Source organism: Oncorhynchus tshawytscha, unplaced genomic scaffold (assembly GCF_018296145.1).
Source record: "Oncorhynchus tshawytscha isolate Ot180627B unplaced genomic scaffold, Otsh_v2.0 Un_contig_9948_pilon_pilon, whole genome shotgun sequence".
Lineage (NCBI taxonomy): Eukaryota > Metazoa > Chordata > Actinopteri > Salmoniformes > Salmonidae > Oncorhynchus > Oncorhynchus tshawytscha.
In genome coordinates this window covers 17,501-39,420 of record NW_024609183.1, presented here as the reverse complement: position 1 = coordinate 39,420, position 21,920 = coordinate 17,501, and the positions used below count along the sequence as shown (strand labels likewise).

The 21,920-nt window shown below is 44.3% G+C and overlaps 1 protein-coding gene across 1 annotated transcript in view; it reads right to left on the bottom strand.

Moving 5' to 3' along the window:
* Positions 1-728: 728 nt before the first annotated feature.
* The window catches only part of LOC121844403 (calcium-regulated heat stable protein 1-like), a 25,365-nt gene continuing 4,173 nt past the window's right edge, over positions 729-21,920 (bottom strand). Inside the window, exons 2-4 of the mRNA XM_042314430.1 lie at positions 10,279-10,523; positions 4,397-4,519; positions 729-1,070 (exon numbers count right to left, since the gene is read on the bottom strand). Coding sequence (XP_042170364.1) covers positions 905-1,070; positions 4,397-4,519; positions 10,279-10,493 — 504 coding nt within the window. The 5' untranslated portion in view covers positions 10,494-10,523 and the 3' untranslated portion in view covers positions 729-904. The remainder of the gene's footprint in view (positions 1,071-4,396; positions 4,520-10,278; positions 10,524-21,920) is intronic.

Here is a 21,920-nt window from a genome sequence, read left to right as displayed (position 1 = left end):
ACACCTCCCATCTGAAAACACACCTCCCATCTGAAAACACACCTCCCATCTGAAAACACACCTCCCATCTGAAAACACACCTCCCATCTGAAAACACACCTCCCATCTGAAAACACACCTCCCATCTGAAAACACACCTCCCATCTGAAAACACACTCTCCTCTGAAAACACACCTCCATCTGAAAACACACCCTCCCATCTGAAAACACACCCTCCCATCTGAAAACACACCTCCCATCTGAAAACAAAACCATCTGAAAACACACCTCCCATCTGAAAACACACCTCCCATCTGAAAAAACACACCTCCCATCTGAAAACACACCTCCCATCTGAAAACACACCTCCCATCTGAAAACACACCTCCCATCTGAAAACACACCTCCCATCTGAAAACACACCTCCCATCTGAAAACACACCTCCCATCTGAAAACACACCTCCCATCTGAAAACACACCTCTCATTCTCAACAGAACCCTCTGTTTTATTCAACAATCACACTCTCAAACAGGCCCGAGAAACACGATCTGATCAGGCGTTGTCGACGATGCGGCTTTTAAAAAGGCAATGTTACCATGTTGGTAGAGGTTGCATTAACTCTACAACGCTGCAGAATGCTTGAAATGTGGCATCGGTCGACAGGCACTATGGAATTGAATCCAATTGAACACGTTGAGGATCTCAGTGGTATTAGTTCAAACCGTGAATAAAAACCAGAGAACCATGTCTTGTTGAAGTGATGCAGCTTTATTTAATTAACCTTCCTGTCTAATGATACACGTCTTCTCTATTCAAATACCAACCTTTCCATTCCCTCCCACAACAAGCATTAACCCAAAAACTAAAAAAAGAAGGGGACCCTTTCCCTGTTGACATTTCTCCCCTCCAGAAACCTCCGGGACTCAGGAGGAGCTGAGCAGCGCCCCGCCCCAGGTCTCGTGCTTCGATCCTGGGTTGAGGTGGGTGATGGTGACATCCACCGCCTGGATCTTCTGGCACTTGGGAGGGATGGAGCACACCTTATAGCTCACCTCATCTCCTTCCATAGGCACGTATTCCCCCTCGATACTGTAGAGGGAGGAGGGAGAGATGAGAATACATGCTCCTCTTTATCAGTTTGTTCTTTTACATCTGTCTTCTCTCCTAGAACCAAGTGTAGACAACTCTCCTAGAACCACGTGTACACAACTCTCCTAGAACCACGTGTACTCAACTCTCCTAGAACCACGTGTACTCAACTCTCCTAGAACCACGTGTACTCAACCCTCCTAGAACCACGTGTACTCAACTCTCCTAGAACCACATGTACTCAACTCTCCTAGAACCACATGTACTCAACTCTCCTAGAACTACGACTCAACTCTCCTAGAACCAGGTGTAAACCCTCCTAGAACCACATGTGACAACTCTCCTAGAACCAACTTAACCCTCCTAGAACCACATGTAAACAACTCTCCTAGAACCACGTGTACACAACTCTCCTAGAACCTCCTAGAACCATCGTGTACTCAACTCTCCTAGAACCACGTGTACCATCTCCTAGAACCACGTGTACTCAACTCTCCTAGAACCACGTGTACACTCCTAGAACTCTCAACTCTCCTAGAAAACCACGTGTACTCAACTCTCCTAGAACCACGTGTACTCAACTCTCCTAGAACCACGTGTACAACTCTCCTAGAACTACTGTACTCAACTCTCCTAGAACCAGGTGTACTCCCTCCTAGAACCACATGTAGACATCTCTCCTAGAACCAGGTGTACTTAACCCTCCTAGAACCACATGTAGACAACTCTCCTAGAACCACGTGTACTCAACTCTCCTAGAACCAACACAACTCTCCTAGAACCACGTGTAGACAACTCTCCTAGAACCACACCTCCCATCTGAACCACGTGTAGACAACTCTCCTAGAACCACGTGTAACACTCTCCTCCACTGAAGACACCTCCTACCACGTGTAGACAAACCACGTGTACAACTCTCCTAGAACCACGTGTAAAACTCTCCTAGAACCACGTGTCTCCTAGAACCACGTGTACAACTCTCCTAGAACCACGTGTAAACCACACAACTCTCCTAGAACCACTGAACTCACACTCTCCTAGAACCACGTGTACTCAACTCTCCTGAACCACGTGTACTCAACTCTCCTAGAACCACGTGTACTCAACTCTCCTAGAACCACCTGAACCAACTCTCCTAGAACCACGTGTACTCTCCTAACTCTCAACTAGAACCACACACTCAACCACGTCTCCTAGAACCACGTGTACTCAAACTCTCCTAGAACCACGTGTACTCAACTCTCCTAGAACCACGTGTACCTCCCTAGAACCACGTGTACATCTCCTAGAAAACTCTCCTAGAACCATCTGTACTTAACCCTCCTAGAACCACATGTAAACAACTCTCCTAGAACCACGTGTACTCACACTCTCCTAGAACCACGTGTACTCAACTCTCCTAGAACCACGTGTACACAACTCTCCTAGAACCACGTGTACTCAACTCTCCTAGAACCACGTGTACTCAACTCTCCTAGAACCACGTGTACTCAACTCTCCTAGAACCACATGTACTCAACTCTCCTAGAACCACGTGTACTCAACTCTCCTAGAACCACGTGTACTCAACTCTCCTAGAACCACGTGTACTCAACTCTCCTAGAACCACGTGTACTCAACTCTCCTAGAACCACGTGTACTCAACTCTCCTAGAACCACGTGTACTCAACTCTCCTAGAACTACGTGTACTCAACTCTCCTAGAACCAGGTGTACTTAACCCTCCTAGAACCACATGTAGACAACTCTCCTAGAACCAGGTGTACTTAACCCTCCTAGAACCACATGTAGACAACTCTCCTAGAACCACGTGTACTCAACTCTCCTAGAACCACGTGATACAGAACCATGCAGCAATCTCCTAGAACCACGTGTATTAACCTCCTTGTAATGACACGTCTTCTCCTAGAACCACGTCAAATAGACAACTCTCCTAGAACCATGTAGACAACTCTCCTAGAACCACATTAGACAACTCTCTAGAACCACGTGTAAAACTCTCCTAGAACCACGTGGAACCACGTGTACTAGGAACCAAGTGTAGACAACTCTCCTCCACGTGTACTCAGACTCTCCTAGAACCACGTGACTCAACTCTCCTAGAACCACGTGTACTCAACTCTCCTAGAACCACGTGTACTCAACTCTCCTAGAACCACGTGTACTCAACTCTCCTAGAACCACGTGTACTCAACTCTCCTAGAACCACGTGTACTCAACTCTCCTAGAACACGTGTACTTCTCCTAGAACCACTGTACTCAACTCTCCTAGAACCACGTGTACTCAATCTCCTAGAACCACGTGCTCCTCTCCTAGAACCACGTTTGTACTTCTCCTAGAACCACGTGTCTTCTCTCCTAGAACCACGTGTACTCAACTCTCCTAGAACCACGTGTACTCAACTCTCCTAGAACCACGTGTACTCAACTCTCCTAGAACCACGTGTACTCAACTCTCCTAGAACCACGTGTACTCAACTCTCCTAGAACCACGTGTACTCAACTCTCCTAGAACTACGTGTACTCAACTCTCCTAGAACCAGGTGTACTTAACCCTCCTAGAACCACATGTAGACAACTCTCCTAGAACCAGGTGTACTTAACCCTCCTAGAACCACATGTAGACAACTCTCCTAGAACCACGTGTAGACAACTCTCCTAGAACCACGTGTACTCAACTCTCCTAGAACCACGTGTACTCAACTCTCCTAGAACCACGTGTACACAACTCTCCTAGAACCACGTGTACTCAACTCTCCTAGAACCACGTGTACTCAACTCTCCTAGAACCACGTGTACACAACTCTCCTAGAACCACGTGTAGACAACTCTCCTAGAACCACGTGTACTCAACTCTCCTAGAACCACGTGTACTCAACTCTCCTAGAACCACGTGTACTCAACTCTCCTAGAACCACGTGTACTCAACTCTCCTAGAACCACATGTACTCAACTCTCCTAGAACCACATGTACTCAACTCTCCTAGAACCACATGTACTCAACTCTCCTAGAACCACGTGTACACAACTTGCCAGACCACAAACATACCCTGAGTGTATGACTAAAAGTACCGGCTATACCAATCACTCTGTACTTCTGATACAGGGACCACACGAATAGCCTGTTTTTGAAGAGAGAGAGAGAGAGAATCTCCTCTCTAAAAGACGGGCACTAGGACCTCAGGGACCAATGACGCCATGAAAAAGGTGGAAGGACACAGAGTGAACTGCAGACCGTTGCCCCTCGTCACCGTCCTCATCACTGCGTGAGTGGGAGCTGGTAGTATCTTTTTAAATGTGTGTTGAGGCTGTGACCCACAAACTTACTCTGAGATGTGGACAAAGATGTCGCTGCCTCCATCGGCTGGTGTGATGAAGCCATGTCCTTTAGTCCGAGAGAAACACTTACATACACCGCTGAACGACGGCCCCTCCGCTGCCCGCTCCGCCCTACACACACACACAGCACACACACACACACAGACACCACACACACACACACACACGCACACACCACACACACACACACACACGCACACACCACACGCACGCACCACACGCACACACCACACACGCACCACACACGCACCACACGCACGCACCACACACACACACCAGACACCACACAGACACCACACAGACACCACAGACACAGACACACACACAACACACGCACGCGCAACACGCAACACACCACACACACACACGTGCACGCGCACACACACACACACACACAGACACACACACCACGACCACACACACACACACACACAACGACCACGCGCACACACACAAAATAAAAGGCAGGCAACATTTTAAAAAAGGAACAACGACAAGCTTGCGACACGCATCTAATTGTTCAGTATGAATAAGATTTGATTTATTTGGATTCCATTCTTCAGTGTAACCATGACGACTCCACCAATAATTGAACACAACCAATATGAGCAGATTAGTCTTCAATATAGAAATGTTTTGACCAAGTTAATCAGACAGAATGTTGGTACTTATTTTGATCCAAAGCCAGAAATGAGCGAGTCACTCAGCTTTATGATGACAAATATAGATGTTGCTGTAAATAGCCTACTAAATAGGCCGAACCTAGATGAATATTAAAATTGCCTAAATAAACTAGTACATTTCATGAATTAAATAAATTAACTAGCTCAGGTCTTGAAAATATGGGCAATCTTTTCCCCCTCCCCTATCCTCGCGGTGCCTTCTTTCATTCAGTCTCTTCTTCTCCTCAGTAGAGAAGGACTCCGTGTTTCAGAAACTCACTTTCTATAGAGGGGCTATCACTCTCCCACTGTAGTACATAAAGACAGGTAGTTATCTACACAATGATTTATTTCTGTTTTTAGAGGGAGAGAAACCAGAAGGCTGCCGTGCCAATTTTTCTAAAATCGTCAGTCCACATGTCTCTTCTCTTCACATGTCAAGTGAGTTTCTGAAACACGGAGTCCTTCTCTTCTCATGTCAAGTGTAATTGAGCCATTGTATTTCCCCAAGTTCTCTCTCAACTCCTGGACCACCCGCCAGCTAAATGTTGTTGTTGCCTGATGCAGGACTCTAGCACCAGAGGAGAGACTCTCGGACTGAAACATTCCCACCTCCATTCATTTACAAAAGGATAGTGTAAATAGCTGTGCTTGGTGTGAACAATCCCCCAATTTGTGCCACAGTTTAGACTAGCGATATATCAGCGTTCTAACTCCCCCTTGTGGTAGTGTGATGCAATGACAGAAGTTGAGGCATAAGATCACAACTTTTAAATGAAGTACCACTTTAGTGTTATGATACGGGAGTAGGGTTATGATACATTATATAGTGTTATGATACATTATATAGGGTTATGATACGGGAGTCGTGTTATGATACATTATATAGTGTTATGATACATTATATAGTGTTGTGATACATTATATAGTGTTATGATACATTATATAGTGTTATGATACATTATATAGTGTTATGATACTTTATATAGTGTTATGATACTTTATATAGTGTTGTGATACTTTATATAGTGTTATGATACTTTATATAGTGTTATGATACTTTATATAGTGTTGTGATATGGGAGTAGTGTTATGAATTGTATGAATAATGACTAAAAAATATCTACATTTTAAATAGAACTATAACTAATGAAACTTTTACTCTGTTTTATTATATCTGATTAATAATGTGAATTCATAAGGAAGGGATTGTGTAGCATGAAACAGGAGGTAATTAACCATAATAAACACCATTCCCACTGGGTTGGGGAGGAATGGATTGTGGGTATTAAGTAAGCAGAAAGGGTCGTTAACCTGTGGTTGAACCGACTCAACTTAGCTCTGGGATGTTTAGATAAGGCAGTGTGTGTTTTCCATTATCTGGAACTGTCTGCTGAATAGTGATAGAAGTTTAATCTTGATATAAGTGTGTGTCTGGAGTGAGCTGAGCGAGGGGGTGAGCGAGGGAGTGAGCGAGGGGGGGGGTGAGTGAGGGGGTGAGCGAGGGAGGGGGTTGGAATAAACTTTTGAACCTGTTTCCTCCTGGTCGATAAGAGGAAGGACATTTTATAACCTATGACGTCATATTGTGTATATAAACTGTTGTTCGTGGTTACATGGCAGCGCGCTCCGAGAATAAATACTATTATCTATTTTGATAAGATACAAATTCTCATAAAATAGACTAAGTGAATTTAATTAATGAACACATATAGAAATTATGAAATTACATTAGCAAGTAGTGTTATTGGGTTGTGGGTTGTGCCATGGCGGAGATCTTTGTGGGCTATACTCAGCCTTGTCTCAGGATGGTAAGTTGGTGGTTGAAGATATCCCTCTAGTGGTGTGGGGGCTGTGCTTTGGCAAAGTGGGTGGGGTTATATCCTTCCTGTTTGGCCCTGTCCGGGGGTGTCCTCGGATGGGGCCACAGTGTCTCCTGACCCCTCCTGTCTCAGCCTCCAGTATTTATGCTGCAGTAGTTTATGTGTCGGGGGGCTAGGGTCAGTTTGTTATATCTGGAGTACTTCTCCTGTCCTATTCGGTGTCCTGTGTGAATCTAAATGTGCGTTCTCTAATTCTCTCTTTCTCTCTTTCTTTCTCTCTCTCGGAGGACCTGAGCCCTAGGACCATGCCCCAGGACTACCTGACATGACTCCTTGCTGTCCCCAGTCCACCTGGCCGTGCTGCTGCTCCAGTTTCAACTGTTCTGCCTTATTATTATACGACCATGCTGGTCATCTAGGAACATTTGAACATCTTGGCCATGTTCTGTTATAATCTCCACCCGGCACAGCCAGAAGAGGACTGGCCACCCCACATAGCCTGGTTCCTCTCTAGGTTTCTTCCTAGGTTTTGGCCTTTCTAGGGAGTTTTTCCTAGCCACCGTGCTTCTACACCTGCATTGCTTGCTGTTTGGGGTTTTAGGCTGGGTTTCTGTACAGCACTTTGAGACATAAGCTGATGTACGAAGGGCTTTATAAATACATTTGATTTGATTATGATATGGGAGTAGTGTTATGATACATTATATAGTATTATGATACATTATATAGTGTTATGATACATTATATAGTGTTATGATACATTATATAGTGTTATGATATGGGAGTAGTGTTATGATACATTATATAGTGTTATGATACATTATATAGTGTTATGATACATTATATAGTGTTATGATACATTATATAGTGTTATGATACATTATATAGTGTTATGATACATTATTATAGTGTTATGATATGGGATAGTGTTATGATACATTATATAGTGTTGTGATACATTATATAGTGTTGTGATACATTATATAGTGTTGTGATACATTATATAGTGTTGTGATACATTATATAGTGTTGTGATACATTATATAGTGTTATGATACATTATATAGTGTTATGATACATTATATAGTGTTATGATACATTATATAGTGTTATGATACATTATATAGTGTTATGATACATTATATAGTGTTATGATACATTATATAGTGTTATGATACATTATATAGTGTTATACATTATATAGTGTTATATATTATATAGTGTTATGATACATTATATAGTGTTATGATACATTATATAGTGTTATGATACATTATATAGTGTTATGATACATTATATAGTGTTATGATACATTATATAGTGTTTATGATACATTATATAGTGTTGTGATACATTATATAGTGTTGTGATATGGTGTTATGATATGGGGGTTATGATACATTATATAGTGTTATGATACATTATATAGTGTTATGGGTTGTGACAGTGTTATGACGGGGGGCACAGTGTTATGACGGGGGGCACAGTGTTATGACGGGGGGCACAGTGTTATGACGGGGGCACAGTGTTATGACGGGGGGCACAGTGTTATGACGGGGGGCACAGTGTTATGACGGGGGGGGGGCACAGTGTTACGACGGGGGCACAGTGTTACGACGGGGGCACAGTGTTACGACGGGGGCACAGTGTTACGACGGGGGGGTACAGTGTTACGACGGGGGCACAGTGTTACGACGGGGGCACAGTGTTACGACGGGGGTGTTACGACGGGGGGGCACAGTGTTACGACGGGGGGCACAGTGTTACGACACAGGGGGGGCACAGTGTTACGACGGGGGGCACAGTGTTACGACGGGGGCACAGTGTTACGACGGGGGGCACAGTGTTACGACGGGGGGCACAGTGTTACGACGGGGGGGCACAGTGTTACGACGGGGGGGGCACAGTGTTACGACAGGGGGCACAGTGTTACGACAGGGGGCACAGTGTTACGACAGGGGGCACAGTGTTACGACAGGGGGCACAGTGTTACGACAGGGGGCACAGTGTTACGACAGGGGGCACAGTGTTACGACAGGGGGCACAGTGTTACGACAGGGGGCACAGTGTTACGACACGGGGGCACAGTGTTACGACACGGGGGCACAGTGTTACGACACGGGGCACAGTGTTACGACAGGGGGCACAGTGTTACGACAGGGGCACAGTGTTACGACAGGGGGCACAGTGTTACGACAGGGGGCACAGTGTTACGACAGGGGGCACAGTGTTACGACAGGGGGCACAGTGTTACGACAGGGGGCACAGTGTTACGACAGGGGGCACAGTGTTACGACAGGGGGGGGCACAGTGTTACGACAGGGGGCACAGTGTTACGACAGGGGGCACAGTGTTATGACACGGGGCACAGTGTTATGACAGGGGGCACAGTGTTATGACACGGGGCACAGTGTTATGATGGGGGGCACAGTGTTATGACACGGGGCACAGTGTTATGACACGGGGCACAGTGTTATGACACGGGGCACAGTGTTATGACACGGGGTAATGTTGGCAAACAGTTAGTCAACACATTGCCACTGCCAGGAAACACTTCCACACTCTGCCCCCAGGGGGCAGCACCAACAGGGTCTAGGTGCTGAGCTAAGCCTTGATAAGCACATCAGGTGCAGCCAATTAAGGTGATGGTCAGTCAGTGTCCCAGTTGGAAAAAACGTGAGGCTGGAGGATTTCATTGGTGGCCTTGAGGCCTTTGGTTTGGTTTAGAGTCTTTAGTTTGGGCCTTTGGTTTGGTTTAGAGTCTTTAGTTTGGGTCTTTGGTTTGGTTTAGAGTCTTTAGTTTGGGTATAATGAGTTTAGTTAGATATAATGAGTCAGGTTACAGACCATGTCGCTAGGACCCCTAGACATAATGAGTCAGATTATAGACCACGTAGCTAGGACCCCTAGACATAATGAGTCAGGTTACAGACCACGTAGCTAGGACCCCTAGACATAATGAGTCAGGTTACAGACCACGTAGCTAGGACCCCTAGACATAATGAGTCAGGTTACAGACCACGTAGCTAGGACCCCTAGACATAATGAGTCAGGTTACAGACCACGGACCCCTAGCTAGGACCCCTAGACATAATGAGTCAGGTTACAGACCACGTAGCTAGGACCCCTAGACATAATGAGTCAGGTTACAGACCACGTAGCTAGGACCCCTAGACATAATGAGTCAGGTTACAGACCACGTAGCTAGGACCCCTAGACATAATGAGTCAGGTTACAGACCACGTAGCTAGGACCCCTAGACATAATGAGTCAGGTTACATGTAGCTAGGACCCTTAGACATAATAAATTAAGCAGTTTCATAACTATTGAATTATAACACTAACTAGGTGTGTGTCTGTGTCTGTGTGTGTGTGCAGCACTCACGCGGAGCAGGTCCTAGTACGTCTAGTTGGCAGGGGGCTGGGTATGAGGTAACCTCTCATGGGGGAGGGGGAACGGTCTCGGTACCGGGAGGCTGGCGGGCACAGGGACCCAGGGGACACCGGAGAGACCGGGGAGCCAGGGGCCCTAGAGGTCAGGGGAGGGGTCGTAGAGCATGGGGATACTGACCCCTGGATGTGCGTGGCTTCAGAAGACATTGTGGGAGGAAGGGTTGTCGTGACAACCACCTAGAGTAGACAGACAGAGAGGCAGACAGGAGAGGAGAGAAAGGGAGGAGAAACCCAGTTTAGTTGTTATACTAATAGACCTGATAATGACATCACAGTTCCAAATGACCCTCTGAACAGTTTACAATAGACAGGTGGATGTCGTGACTACAGAGAATATGAAGAGATAACAGGGAGGGAGGGTGGTATCATTGTTGTCCTTCCCTCCTAACTCTTTTCTCTTGGCCAATCCATCGCTTTCACTTCCTGTTCCACTGTCTAGGAAATGGATTTGGTCTGTCATTTCTTCCCTAGCCTGGGTACCAGTCCGTTTGTGCCATTATGCCACTGTTAGACATGACAAGCAGTATTAGCATGATGCACAAACAGAACTGGGACGTGACCAGGCTATTTCTACTCTACTATGAGAGATCAGTAGATCTGGGACCAGGCTAAGTCTACTCTACTAGACTCACACTGAAAACTGTCAATCAGCTCCATAGGCACTAGCCTGACTGCAGACACAGAAACACACCCACTCCAAACCCTGGCCGTCCAATCAGTGCCCTCCTAGGACATAAAGAACCCTCTTCACCATGGCAACACCAATCAAAGAGCTGCCAGGTTCTAGCCCATGGGGCCTGTTCAGGCGGGTTTAATGTTACAGAACATTCACATTTAAAACGTGTTCTACACATTACATCACTATATACAGTTGAAGTCAGAAGTTGTACACACATTCTGCTGACATAGTACACACATTCTGCTGACATAGTACACACATTCTGCTGACATAGTACACACATTCTGCTGACATAGTACACACATTCTGCTGACATAGTACACACATTCTGCTGACATAGTGTGTATATACAGTTGAAGTCAGAAGTTTACATACACTTAGGTTGGAGTCATTATAACTCATTTTTTTAGTAACTACTCCACAAATTTCTTGTTAACAAACTATAGTTTTGTCAAGTCGGTTAGGACATCTACTGTGTGTATGACACAAGTCATTTCTCCAACAATTGTTTACAGACAGATTATTTCACTTATAATTCACTGTGTCACAATTCCAGTGGGTCAGAAGTTTACTTACACTAAGTTGACTGTGCCTTTAAACAGCTTAGAAAATTCCAGAAAATGATGTCATGGCTTTAGTAGCTTCTGATAGGCTAATTGACATCCTTTGAGTCAATTGGAGGTGTACCTGGTGGATGTATTTCAAGGCCTACCTTCAAGCTCAGTGCCTCTTTGCTTGACATTTGTAACTACTTTGTAAACATTTCTAAAAACATTATTTAAACTTTAACATGATGGGGTATTGTGTGTAGGCCAGTGACACAAGAGACTCTTGCAACACCAAGATAGTGGGTTCAATCCCAGTGTCGTGTCTTTACTATCATTAAATGAAGACTTTGTTTTTATCAAAGATTCTCTGTATTTAGTATTACGCGATTAAACTGATTAATCACGTAACTGTAATTAACTAGGAAGTCGGGGCTCCAAGGAAAATATTCAGATTACAAAGTTATAATTTTCCTAATATAACTTTTCAGATATTTTCATATCTGATCAATTAGTCTTCGAATTAATGAATTATTTATTTTACCTCACTTTAGTTTCATCCCAAACGTCGTAAATTGTTGGTTATCTGCACGAACCCAGTCTTCACTATGAGTCATCCATACATCAATTGTCTTAAATCGTTTATTTATTAACGAACTAAACAATCACAGAAGTGCACACACAAACAAACAAAGTAAATATGGTTACAAGAAATGATAGGAGAATGTGCCCCTAGTGGGCTAAACCGGCATGGCGGCTTGTTAGACAAATGGGAAGTGGGGGTCGACTAAGAAATCACTACAGAGTTAATAATTACAACAATTGAAATGCTAATTCTTTGCACATGAACGCTCACTCACTCGGGAACAATTACAATCAATATACAGTATATCACAAAGGTGAGTACACCCCTCACATTTTTGTCAATATTTGAGTATATCTTTTCATGTGACAACACTGAAGAAATGAACTACTGAAGTAGTGACAGCTTGTATAACAGTGTAAATTTGGTGTCCCCTCAAAATAACTCAACACACAGCCATTAATGTCTAAACCGCTGGCAAAAGTGAGTACACCCCTAAGTGAAAATGTCCAAATTGGGCCCAAAGTGTCAATATTTTGTGTGGCCACCATCATTTTCCAGCACTGCCTTAACCCTCATGGAGTTCACCAGAGCTTCACAGGTTGCCACTGGAGTCCTCTTCCACTCCTCCATGACGACGTCACGGAGCTGGTGGATGTTGGAGACCTTGCACTCCTCCACCTTCCGTTTGAGGATTCCCCACAGATGTTCAATAGGGTTTAGGTCTGGAGACATGCTTGGCCAGTCCATCACTTTTACCCTCAGATTCTTTAGCAAGGCGGTGGTCGTCTTGGAGGTGCATTAGTGGTCGTTATCATGTTGGAATACTGCCCTGCGGCACTCATGCAGCCCCAGACCATGACACTCCCACCACCATGCTTGACTGTAGGCAAGACACACTTGTCTTGATTTTCACCTTGTCAGCTCGGGGGAACCAATCTTGCAACCTTACAGTTAACTAGTCCAACGCAATAACGACCTGCCTCTCTCTCCACAAGTGCAACGAGAATGCAGTAAGCCAAGGTAAGTTGCTAGCTAGCATTAAACTTAATAAAAACAATCAATCAATTAATCATAATCACTAGTTAACTACACATGGTTGATGATATTACTAGTTAATCTAGCGTGTCCTGCGTTGCATATAATCTGACTGAGCATACAAGTATCTGACTGAGCGGTGGTAGGCAGAAGCAGGAGCGTAAACATTCATTCAAACAGCACTTTCGTGCGTTTTGCCAGCAGCTCATCGTTGTGCGTCAAGCGTTGTGCTGTTTATGACTGCAAGCCTATCAACTCCCGAGATGAGGCTGGTGTAACTGAAGTGAAATGGCTAGCTAGTTAGCGGGGTGCGCGCTAATAGCGTTTCAAACATCACTCGCTCTGAGACTTGGAGTAGTTGTTCCCCTTGCTCTGCATGGGTAACGATGCTTCGAGGGTGGCTGTTGCCGATGTGTTCCTGGTTCGAGCCCAGGTAGGAGCGAGGAGAGGGACGGAAGCTGTTACACTGGCAATACTATAGTGCCTATAAGAACTTCCAATATCCAAAGGTTAATGAAATACAAATGGTATAGAGAGAAATAGTCCTATAATTCCTATAATAACTACAACCTAAAACTTCTTACCTGGGAATATTGAAGACTCGTGTTAAAAGGAACCACCAGCTTTCATATGTTCTCATGTTCTGAGCAAGGAACTTAAACGTTAGCTTTTTTACATGGCACATATTGCACTTTTACTTTCTTCTCCAACACTTTGTTTTTGCATTATTTAAACCAAATTGAACATGTTTCATTATTTCATTATTTATTTGAGGCTAAATTGATTTTATTGATGTATTATATGAAGTTAAAATAAGTGTTCATTCAGTATTGTTGTAATTGTCATGATTACAAATACATTTTTTTTAAATCGGATACATTTCCTGTATAAATTGACCCTCCTCCTCTGGCTGCAATTGAGATAGGAAACATGTCAACCAGATGGACACAATGGAACTATTTTACACACACACACCTGCTGACACAGGCTGGTTTCAGTAGCGATCAGACCCATGGAATATTCCACCAGAGACCAATGCTGATCTCTAAATCAATCTGTGTGTGTTTGTGTGTGCGGGGCCTATATAGTTTTTGTTTCTGAATAACCTCCAATATTACCGGTCAGACAGGTTTAGCAGTACTGCTACCATCACATACATACACCATCACTGTCCCGCCCTCATGTCTGTATAGGATCAGACACAGTTAAACCTCCTGGAGTTGATTATCATCATCATCATCACTGTCCCTCCCTCATGTCTGTATAGGATCAGACACAGTTAAACCTCCTGGAGTTGATTATCATCATCATCATCATCATCATCATCACTGTCCCTTCCCTCATGTCTGTATAGGATCAGACACAGTTAAACCTCTTGGTGTTGATTATCATCATCATCATCATCATCATCATCATCACTGTCCCTCCCTCATGTCTGTATAGGATCAGACACAGTTAAACCTCCTGGAGTTGATTATCATCATCATCATCACTGTCCCTCCCTCATGTCTGTATAGGATCAGACACAGTTAAACCTCCTGGAGTTGATTATCATCATCATCATCACTCACTGTCCCTCCCTCATGTCTGTATAGGATCAGACACAGTTAAACCTCCTGGAGTTGATTATCATCATCATCATCACTGTCCCTCATCATGTCTGTATAGGATCAGACACAGTTAAACCTCTTGGTGTTGACACTATGTAGTGTGTCCACAGTGGAAACAAGTCAACCCGGTGAGTTATCCTCCATGATTCTAGATGCAGTGTTTCCACTTGAGTAGCTGAATTATAGTCTGTACCAGTGAATCACTGTTTAATAGACTAGACACTAACCAGCAGGACACTACAGCTGAATTATAGTCTGTACCAGTGAATCCCTGTTTAATAGTGTGGACACTAACCAGCAGGACACTACATCTGAATTATAGTCTGTACCAGTGAATCCCTGTTTAATAGACTAGACACTAACCAGCAGGACACTACAGCTGAATTATAGTCTGTACCAATGAATCCCTGTTTAATAGACTAGACACTAACCAGCAGGACACTACAGCTGAATTATAGTCTGTACCAATGAATCCCTGTTTAATAGACTAGACACTAACCAGCAGGACACAACATCTGAATTATAGTCTGTACCAGTGAATCACTGTTTAATAGACTAGACACTAACCAGCAGGACACTACATCTGAATTATAGTCTGTACCAATGAATCCCTGTTTAATAGACTAGACACTAACCAGCAGGACACTACATCTGAATTATAGTCTGTACCAGTGAATCACTGTTTAATAGACTAGACACTAACCAGCAGGACACTACAGCTGAATTATAGTCTGTACCAGTGAATCCCTGTTTAATAGTGTAGACTAGTCACTAACCAGCAGGACACTACATCTGAATTATAGTCTGTACCAGTGAATCCCTGGAAGAGATTCAGCTGGTTCTAGTAGTGACCACATCAACAGGTTGATGTAACGGAGGAGATTCAGCTGGTTCTAGTAGTGACCACATCAACAGGTTGACATAACGGAGGAGATTCAGCTGGTTCTAGTAGTGACCACATCAACAGGTTGACATAACGGAGGAGATTCAGCAGGTTCTAGTAGTGACCACATCAACAGGTTGACATAACGGAGGAGATTCAGCTGGTTCTAGAAGTGACCACATCAACAGGTTGACATAACGGAGGAGATTCAGCTGGTTCTAGTAGTGACCACATCAACAGGTTGACATAACGGAGGAGATTCAGCTGGTTCTAGTAGTGACCACATCAACAGGTTGACATAACGGAGGAGATTCAGCTGGTTCTAGTAGTGACCACATCAACAGGTTGACATAACGGAGGAGATTCAGCTGGTTCTAGTAGTGACCACATCAACAGGTTGACATAACGGAGGAGATTCAGCTGGTTCTAGTAGTGACCACATCAACAGATTGACATAACAGAGGACATTCAGCTGGTTCTAGTAGTGACCACATCAACAGGTTGACATAACGGAGGACATTCAGCTGGTTCTAGTAGTGACCACATCAACAGGTTGACATAACGGAGGAGATTCAGCTGGTTCTAGTAGTGACCACATCAACAGGTTGACATAACGGAGGAGATTCAGCTGGTTCTAGTAGTGACCACATCAACAGGTTGACATAACGGAGGAGATTCAGCTGGTTCTAGTAGTGACCACATCAACAGATGTTGACATAACAGAGGACATTCAGCTGGTTCTAGTAGTGACCACATCAACAGGTTGACATAACAGAGGACATTCAGCTGGTTCTAGTAGTGACCACATCAACAGGTTGACATAACGGAGGACATTCAGCTGGTTCTAGTAGTGACCACATCAACAGGTTGACATAACGGAGGACATTCCAGCTGGTTCTAGTAGTGAACACTGAATCCTTCCATTTATTTCTGGTCTGTGTTTGTCCAATCAGCTGTCTCAGTCTCACGTTTATCCATATTTCTCAAACTTAACATTTAGAAGTCATTCCAAACATCACATTGTGTGTTTAGGGTGAAGTTTAGGCATTAACTCCAAATAGTTAAGGATCGGCTTAAAACACACACACACAGCCTGGGTAGAGACACAGCTCCTCCCCCCTCCCCGTCTCCCCACCCCTATCCTTCCTTCCCACACCATCCTCAGGGAGGAAACCAGGAACAGGACTGGCGCTTCCTCGAAAACATAAATCAGGAAGTGCCCAAGTCTCTTCCTGCCCAGTCACCGGATATTAAATACCTTTAAGAAAACTAAACTGAGAAATGTCCTTCTGTTCTATTTAGTTCTACTCTTCCTGCAAAGGTGTGAAGCAAGGAGCGGTGTGAAGTTGTACAGCAGTCAGACAGACTGCCAGGACAGACCAGGCGGTGCCATGCCATCCAGGACCTCTATACCAGGCGGTGTCAGACAGACTGCCATCCAGGACCTCTATACCAGGCGGTGTCAGACAGACTGCCATCCAGGACCTGTGTCAGACAGACTGCCATCCAGGACCTCTATACCAGGCGGTGTCAGACAGACTGCCATCCAGGACCTCTATACCAGGCGGTGTCAGACAGACTGCCATCCAGGACCTCTATACCAGGCAGTGTCAGACAGACTGCCATCCAGGACCTCTATACCAGGCGGTGTCAGACAGACTGCCATCCAGGACCTCTATACCAGGCCGGGTCAGACAGACTGCCATCCAGGACCTCTATACCAGGCCGGGTCAGACAGAAATGTTAACAAATAAATGCATAAATGTCTTGAGTCAATAAGTATTCAACCCTGTTGTTATGGAAACGCCTAAATAAGTTCAGGAGTAAACATTTGCGCAACAAGTCACATAATAAGTTGCATGGACTCACTGCGTGTGCAATAATAGTGTTTAATATCATTTTTGAATGACTACCTCATCGTTGTACCCCAGTATAGAATTATCTCTAAGATCCCTCAGTCAAGCAGTGAATTACAAACACAGACCAGGGAGGTTTTCCAATGCCATGCACAAAAAAGCAGACATTAAAAACCCCTTTGAACATGGTGAAGTTATTAATTACACTTCGGATGGTGTACCAATACACCCAGACACTACAAAGATACAGACGTTCCTCCTAACTCAGTTGCCGGAGAGGAAGGAAACCACTCAGTGATTTCACCATGAGGTCAATGGTGACTTTAAAACAGTTACAGAGTTTAATGGTTGTGATAGGAGAAAACTGAGGATGGATCAACAACATTGTAGTTACTCCTCAATACTAACCTCATTGACAGAGTGAAAAGAAGGAAGTCTGTACAAAAATAACAATATTCCAAAACATACATCCTGTTTGTAACAAGGTACTAAAGTAAAACTGCAAATAATGTGGCAAAGAACTGTACTTTATGTCCTGATTACAACCTGTTATGTTTGTGGCAAATCCAATACATCACTGAGTACCACTTCATATTCTGAGGACAAAAATAAACTCAGAGTTAAGCGCCGGCAAAATCTTAGAGGAAAACCTGGTTCAGTCTGGTTTCCACCAGAGAGATGGGAGATGAATTCACCTTTCAGCTGGACAATAACCTAAAACACAAGGCCAAATATACACTGGAGTTGTTTACCAATAAGACAGTGAATGTTCCTGATTGGCCTAGTTACAGTTTTGACTTAAAATCGGTTTGAAAATGTATGAGCAAGACTTGAAAATGGCTGTCTAGCAATGATCAACAACCAACTTGACAGAGCTTGAAGATTTGTTTTTAGAATAATGTGCAAAACGTGTACAATCCAGGTGTGCAAAGCTCTTAGAGACTCACCCAGAAAGACTCACAGCCTAGAGCCTCACCCAGAAAGACTCACAGCTCTTAGAGACTCACCCAGAAAGACTCACAGCTCTTAGAGACTCACCCAGAAAGACTCACAGCTCTTAGAGACTCACCCAGAAAGACTCACAGCTCTTAGAGACTCACCCAGAAAGACTCACAGCTCTTAGAGACTCACCCAGAAAGACTCACAGCTCTTAGAGACTCACCCAGAAAGACTCACAGCTCTTAGAGACTTACCCAGAAAGACTCACAGCTCTTAGAGACTCACCCAGAAAGACTCACAGCTCTTAGAGCCTCACCCAGAAAGACTCACAGCTCTTAGAGACTCAGACTCACCCAGAAAGACTCACAGCTCTTAGCTCTTAGAGACTCACCCAGAAAGACTCACAGCTCTTAGAGACTCACCCAGAAAGACTCACAGCTCTTAGAGACTCACCCAGAAAGACTCACAGCTCTTAGAGACTCACCCAGAAAGACTCACAGAAAGACTCACAGCTTGAGCCTCACTCACCCAGAAAGACTCACAGCTCTTACCCAGAAAGACTCACAGCTCTTAGAGCCTCACCCAGAATCACAGCTTTAGAGACTCACCCAGAAAGACTCACAGCTCTTAGAGACTCACCCAGAAAGACTCACAGTCACCCAGAAAGACTTAGAGACTCACCCAGAAAGACTCACTCACCCAGAAAGACTCACAGCTCTTAGAGACTACAAGAAAGACTCAATCTTAGAAAGACTCACAGCTCTTAGAGACTCACCCAGAAAGACTCACAGCTCTTAGAGACTCACCCAGAAAGACTCAAGAAAGACTCACAGCTCTTAGAGACTCACCCAGAAAGACTCACAGCTCTTAGAAAGACTCACCCAGAAAGACTCACAGCTCTTAGAGACTCACAGCTCTTAGAGACTTACCCAGAAAGACTCACAGCTCTTAGACTCTTAGAGACTCACCCAGAAAGACTCAAGAAAGACTCACAGCTCTTAGAGACTCACCCAGAAAGACTCACAGCTCTTAGAGACTCACCCAGAAAGACTCACAGCTCTTAGAGACTCACCCAGAAAGACTCACAGCTCTTAAAGAGACTCACCCAGAAAGACTCACAGCTCTTAGAGACTCACCCAGAAAGACTCACAGCTCTTAGAGACTCACCCAGAAAGACTCACCCAGAAAGACTCACAGCTCTTAGAGACTCACCCAGAAAGACTCACTCTTAGCTCTTAGAGACTTACCCAGAAAGACTCACAGCTCTTAGAGCCTCACCCAGAAAGACTCACAGCTCTTAGAGACTCACCCAGAAAGACTCACAGCTCTTAGAGACTCACCCAGAAAGACTCACAGCTCTTACTGAAAGACTCCCAGCTGTACTATAGACCAAGACTCACAGCTCTTAGAGACTTACCCAGAAAGACTAACATGCATTGACTCAGGGCTGTGAATATTTATCTAAATGGTATTTCATTTTCAATACATTTGTGAACATTTCTATAAACATGTTTTCACTTTGTCATTATGGGGTGTTGTGTGTAGACGGCTGAGAAATACAATCAATGTGATCCATTTTGAATTCAGGCTATAACACAACAACATGTGGAATAAGTCAAGGGGTCTGAATACTTTCTGAAGTCTCTGCATGTACCTCTACTACCTCGTACCCCTGCCCATGGACTCAGTACTGGTACCCCGTGTATACAGCCAAGTTATCATTGACTGGGTACTGGTACCCCGTGTATATAGCCAAGTTATCATCGACTCACTACTGGTACCCCGTGTATATAACCAAGTTATCATTGACTCGGTACTGGTACCCCGTGTATATAACCAAGTTATCATTGACTAGGTACTGGTACCCCGTGTATATAACCAAGTTATCATTGACTGGGTACTGGTACCCTGTGTATATAGCCGAGTTATCATTGACTCGCTACTGGTACCCCGTGTATATAACCAAGTTATCATTGACTGGGTAACTGGTATCCCGTGTATATAGGCAAGTTATCATTGACTAGGTACTGGTACCCCGTGTATATAGCCAAGTTATCATTGATCTGGCTACTGGTACCCTGTGTATATAACCAAGTTATCATTGACTAGGTACTGGTACCCCATGTATATAGCCAAGTTATCATTGACTCAGTACTGGTACCCCGTGTATATAACCAAGTTATCATTGACTCTGTACTGGTACCCCGTGTATATAACCAAGTTATCATTGCCTGGGTACTGGTACCCTGTGTATATAACCTAGTTATCATTGACTCGCTACTGGTACCCCGTGTATATAACCAAGTTATTATTGACTGGGTACTGGTACCCTGTGTATATAACCTAGTTATCATTGACTGGGTACTGGTACCCTGTGTATATAACCTAGTTAGCATTGACTCGGTACTGTCAATGATAGGTCCCATAGGGCGGCGCACAATTGGCCCAGCATCGTCCGGTTCTTCAATGTAACGATGTTGGCATTTTTGAGCTAATATCGTCTGATACTGATATGTTCACAATATATCATGCATCTCTATAGATAATAGTTTCATAACACCATCGCCAGGCTGTCAGAAGCTAGAGGCTAACAGCTAATGTGTCTGTTCAACAACAGAGAGGCTAACAGCTAATGTGTCTGTTCAACAACAGAGAGGCTAACAGCTAATGTGTCTGTTCAACAACAGAGAGGTTAACAGCTAATGTGTCTATGTCTTTGTGCCTGTTCAACAACAGAGAGGTTAACAGCTAATGTGTCTATGTCTTTGTGCCTCTTCAACAACACACACAGCGGGAGTCTGGAGGGAAGTAGCAAACTCATAGTGCTCTCTAAGAAAACACAGAAAAGACACTAACACTGTCTGTCTGACTTCATGTCTGTCTGTCTGACTTCATGTCTGTCTGTCTGACTTCATGTCTCTCTGTCTGACTTCATGTCTCTCGGTCTGACTTCATGTCTGTCTGTCTGACTTCATGTCATGTCTGAATCATTCTGTCTGACTTCATGTCTGTCTGTCTGACTTCATGTCTCTCTGACTGATGTCTTCATGTCTCTCTGTCTGACTTCATGTCTCTCTGACTTCATGTCTCTCTGTCTGACTTCATGTCTCTGTCTGTCTCTCTGTCTGACTTCATGTCTCTCTGTCTGACTTCATGTCTCTGTCTGTCTCTCTGTCTGACTTCATGTCTCTCTGTCTGTCTCTCTGTCTCTCATGTCTGACTTCATGTCTCTCTGTCTGACTTCATGTCTCTCTGTCTGACTTCATGTCTCTCTGACTTCATGTCTCTCTGTCTGACTTCATGTCTCTGTCTGTCTCTCTGTCTGACTTCATGTCTCTCTGACTTCATGTCTCTCTGTCTTCTCTGTCTGTCTCTCTGTCTGACTTCATGTCTCTGTCTGTCTCTCTGTCTGACTTCATGTCTCTGTCTGTCTCTCTGTCT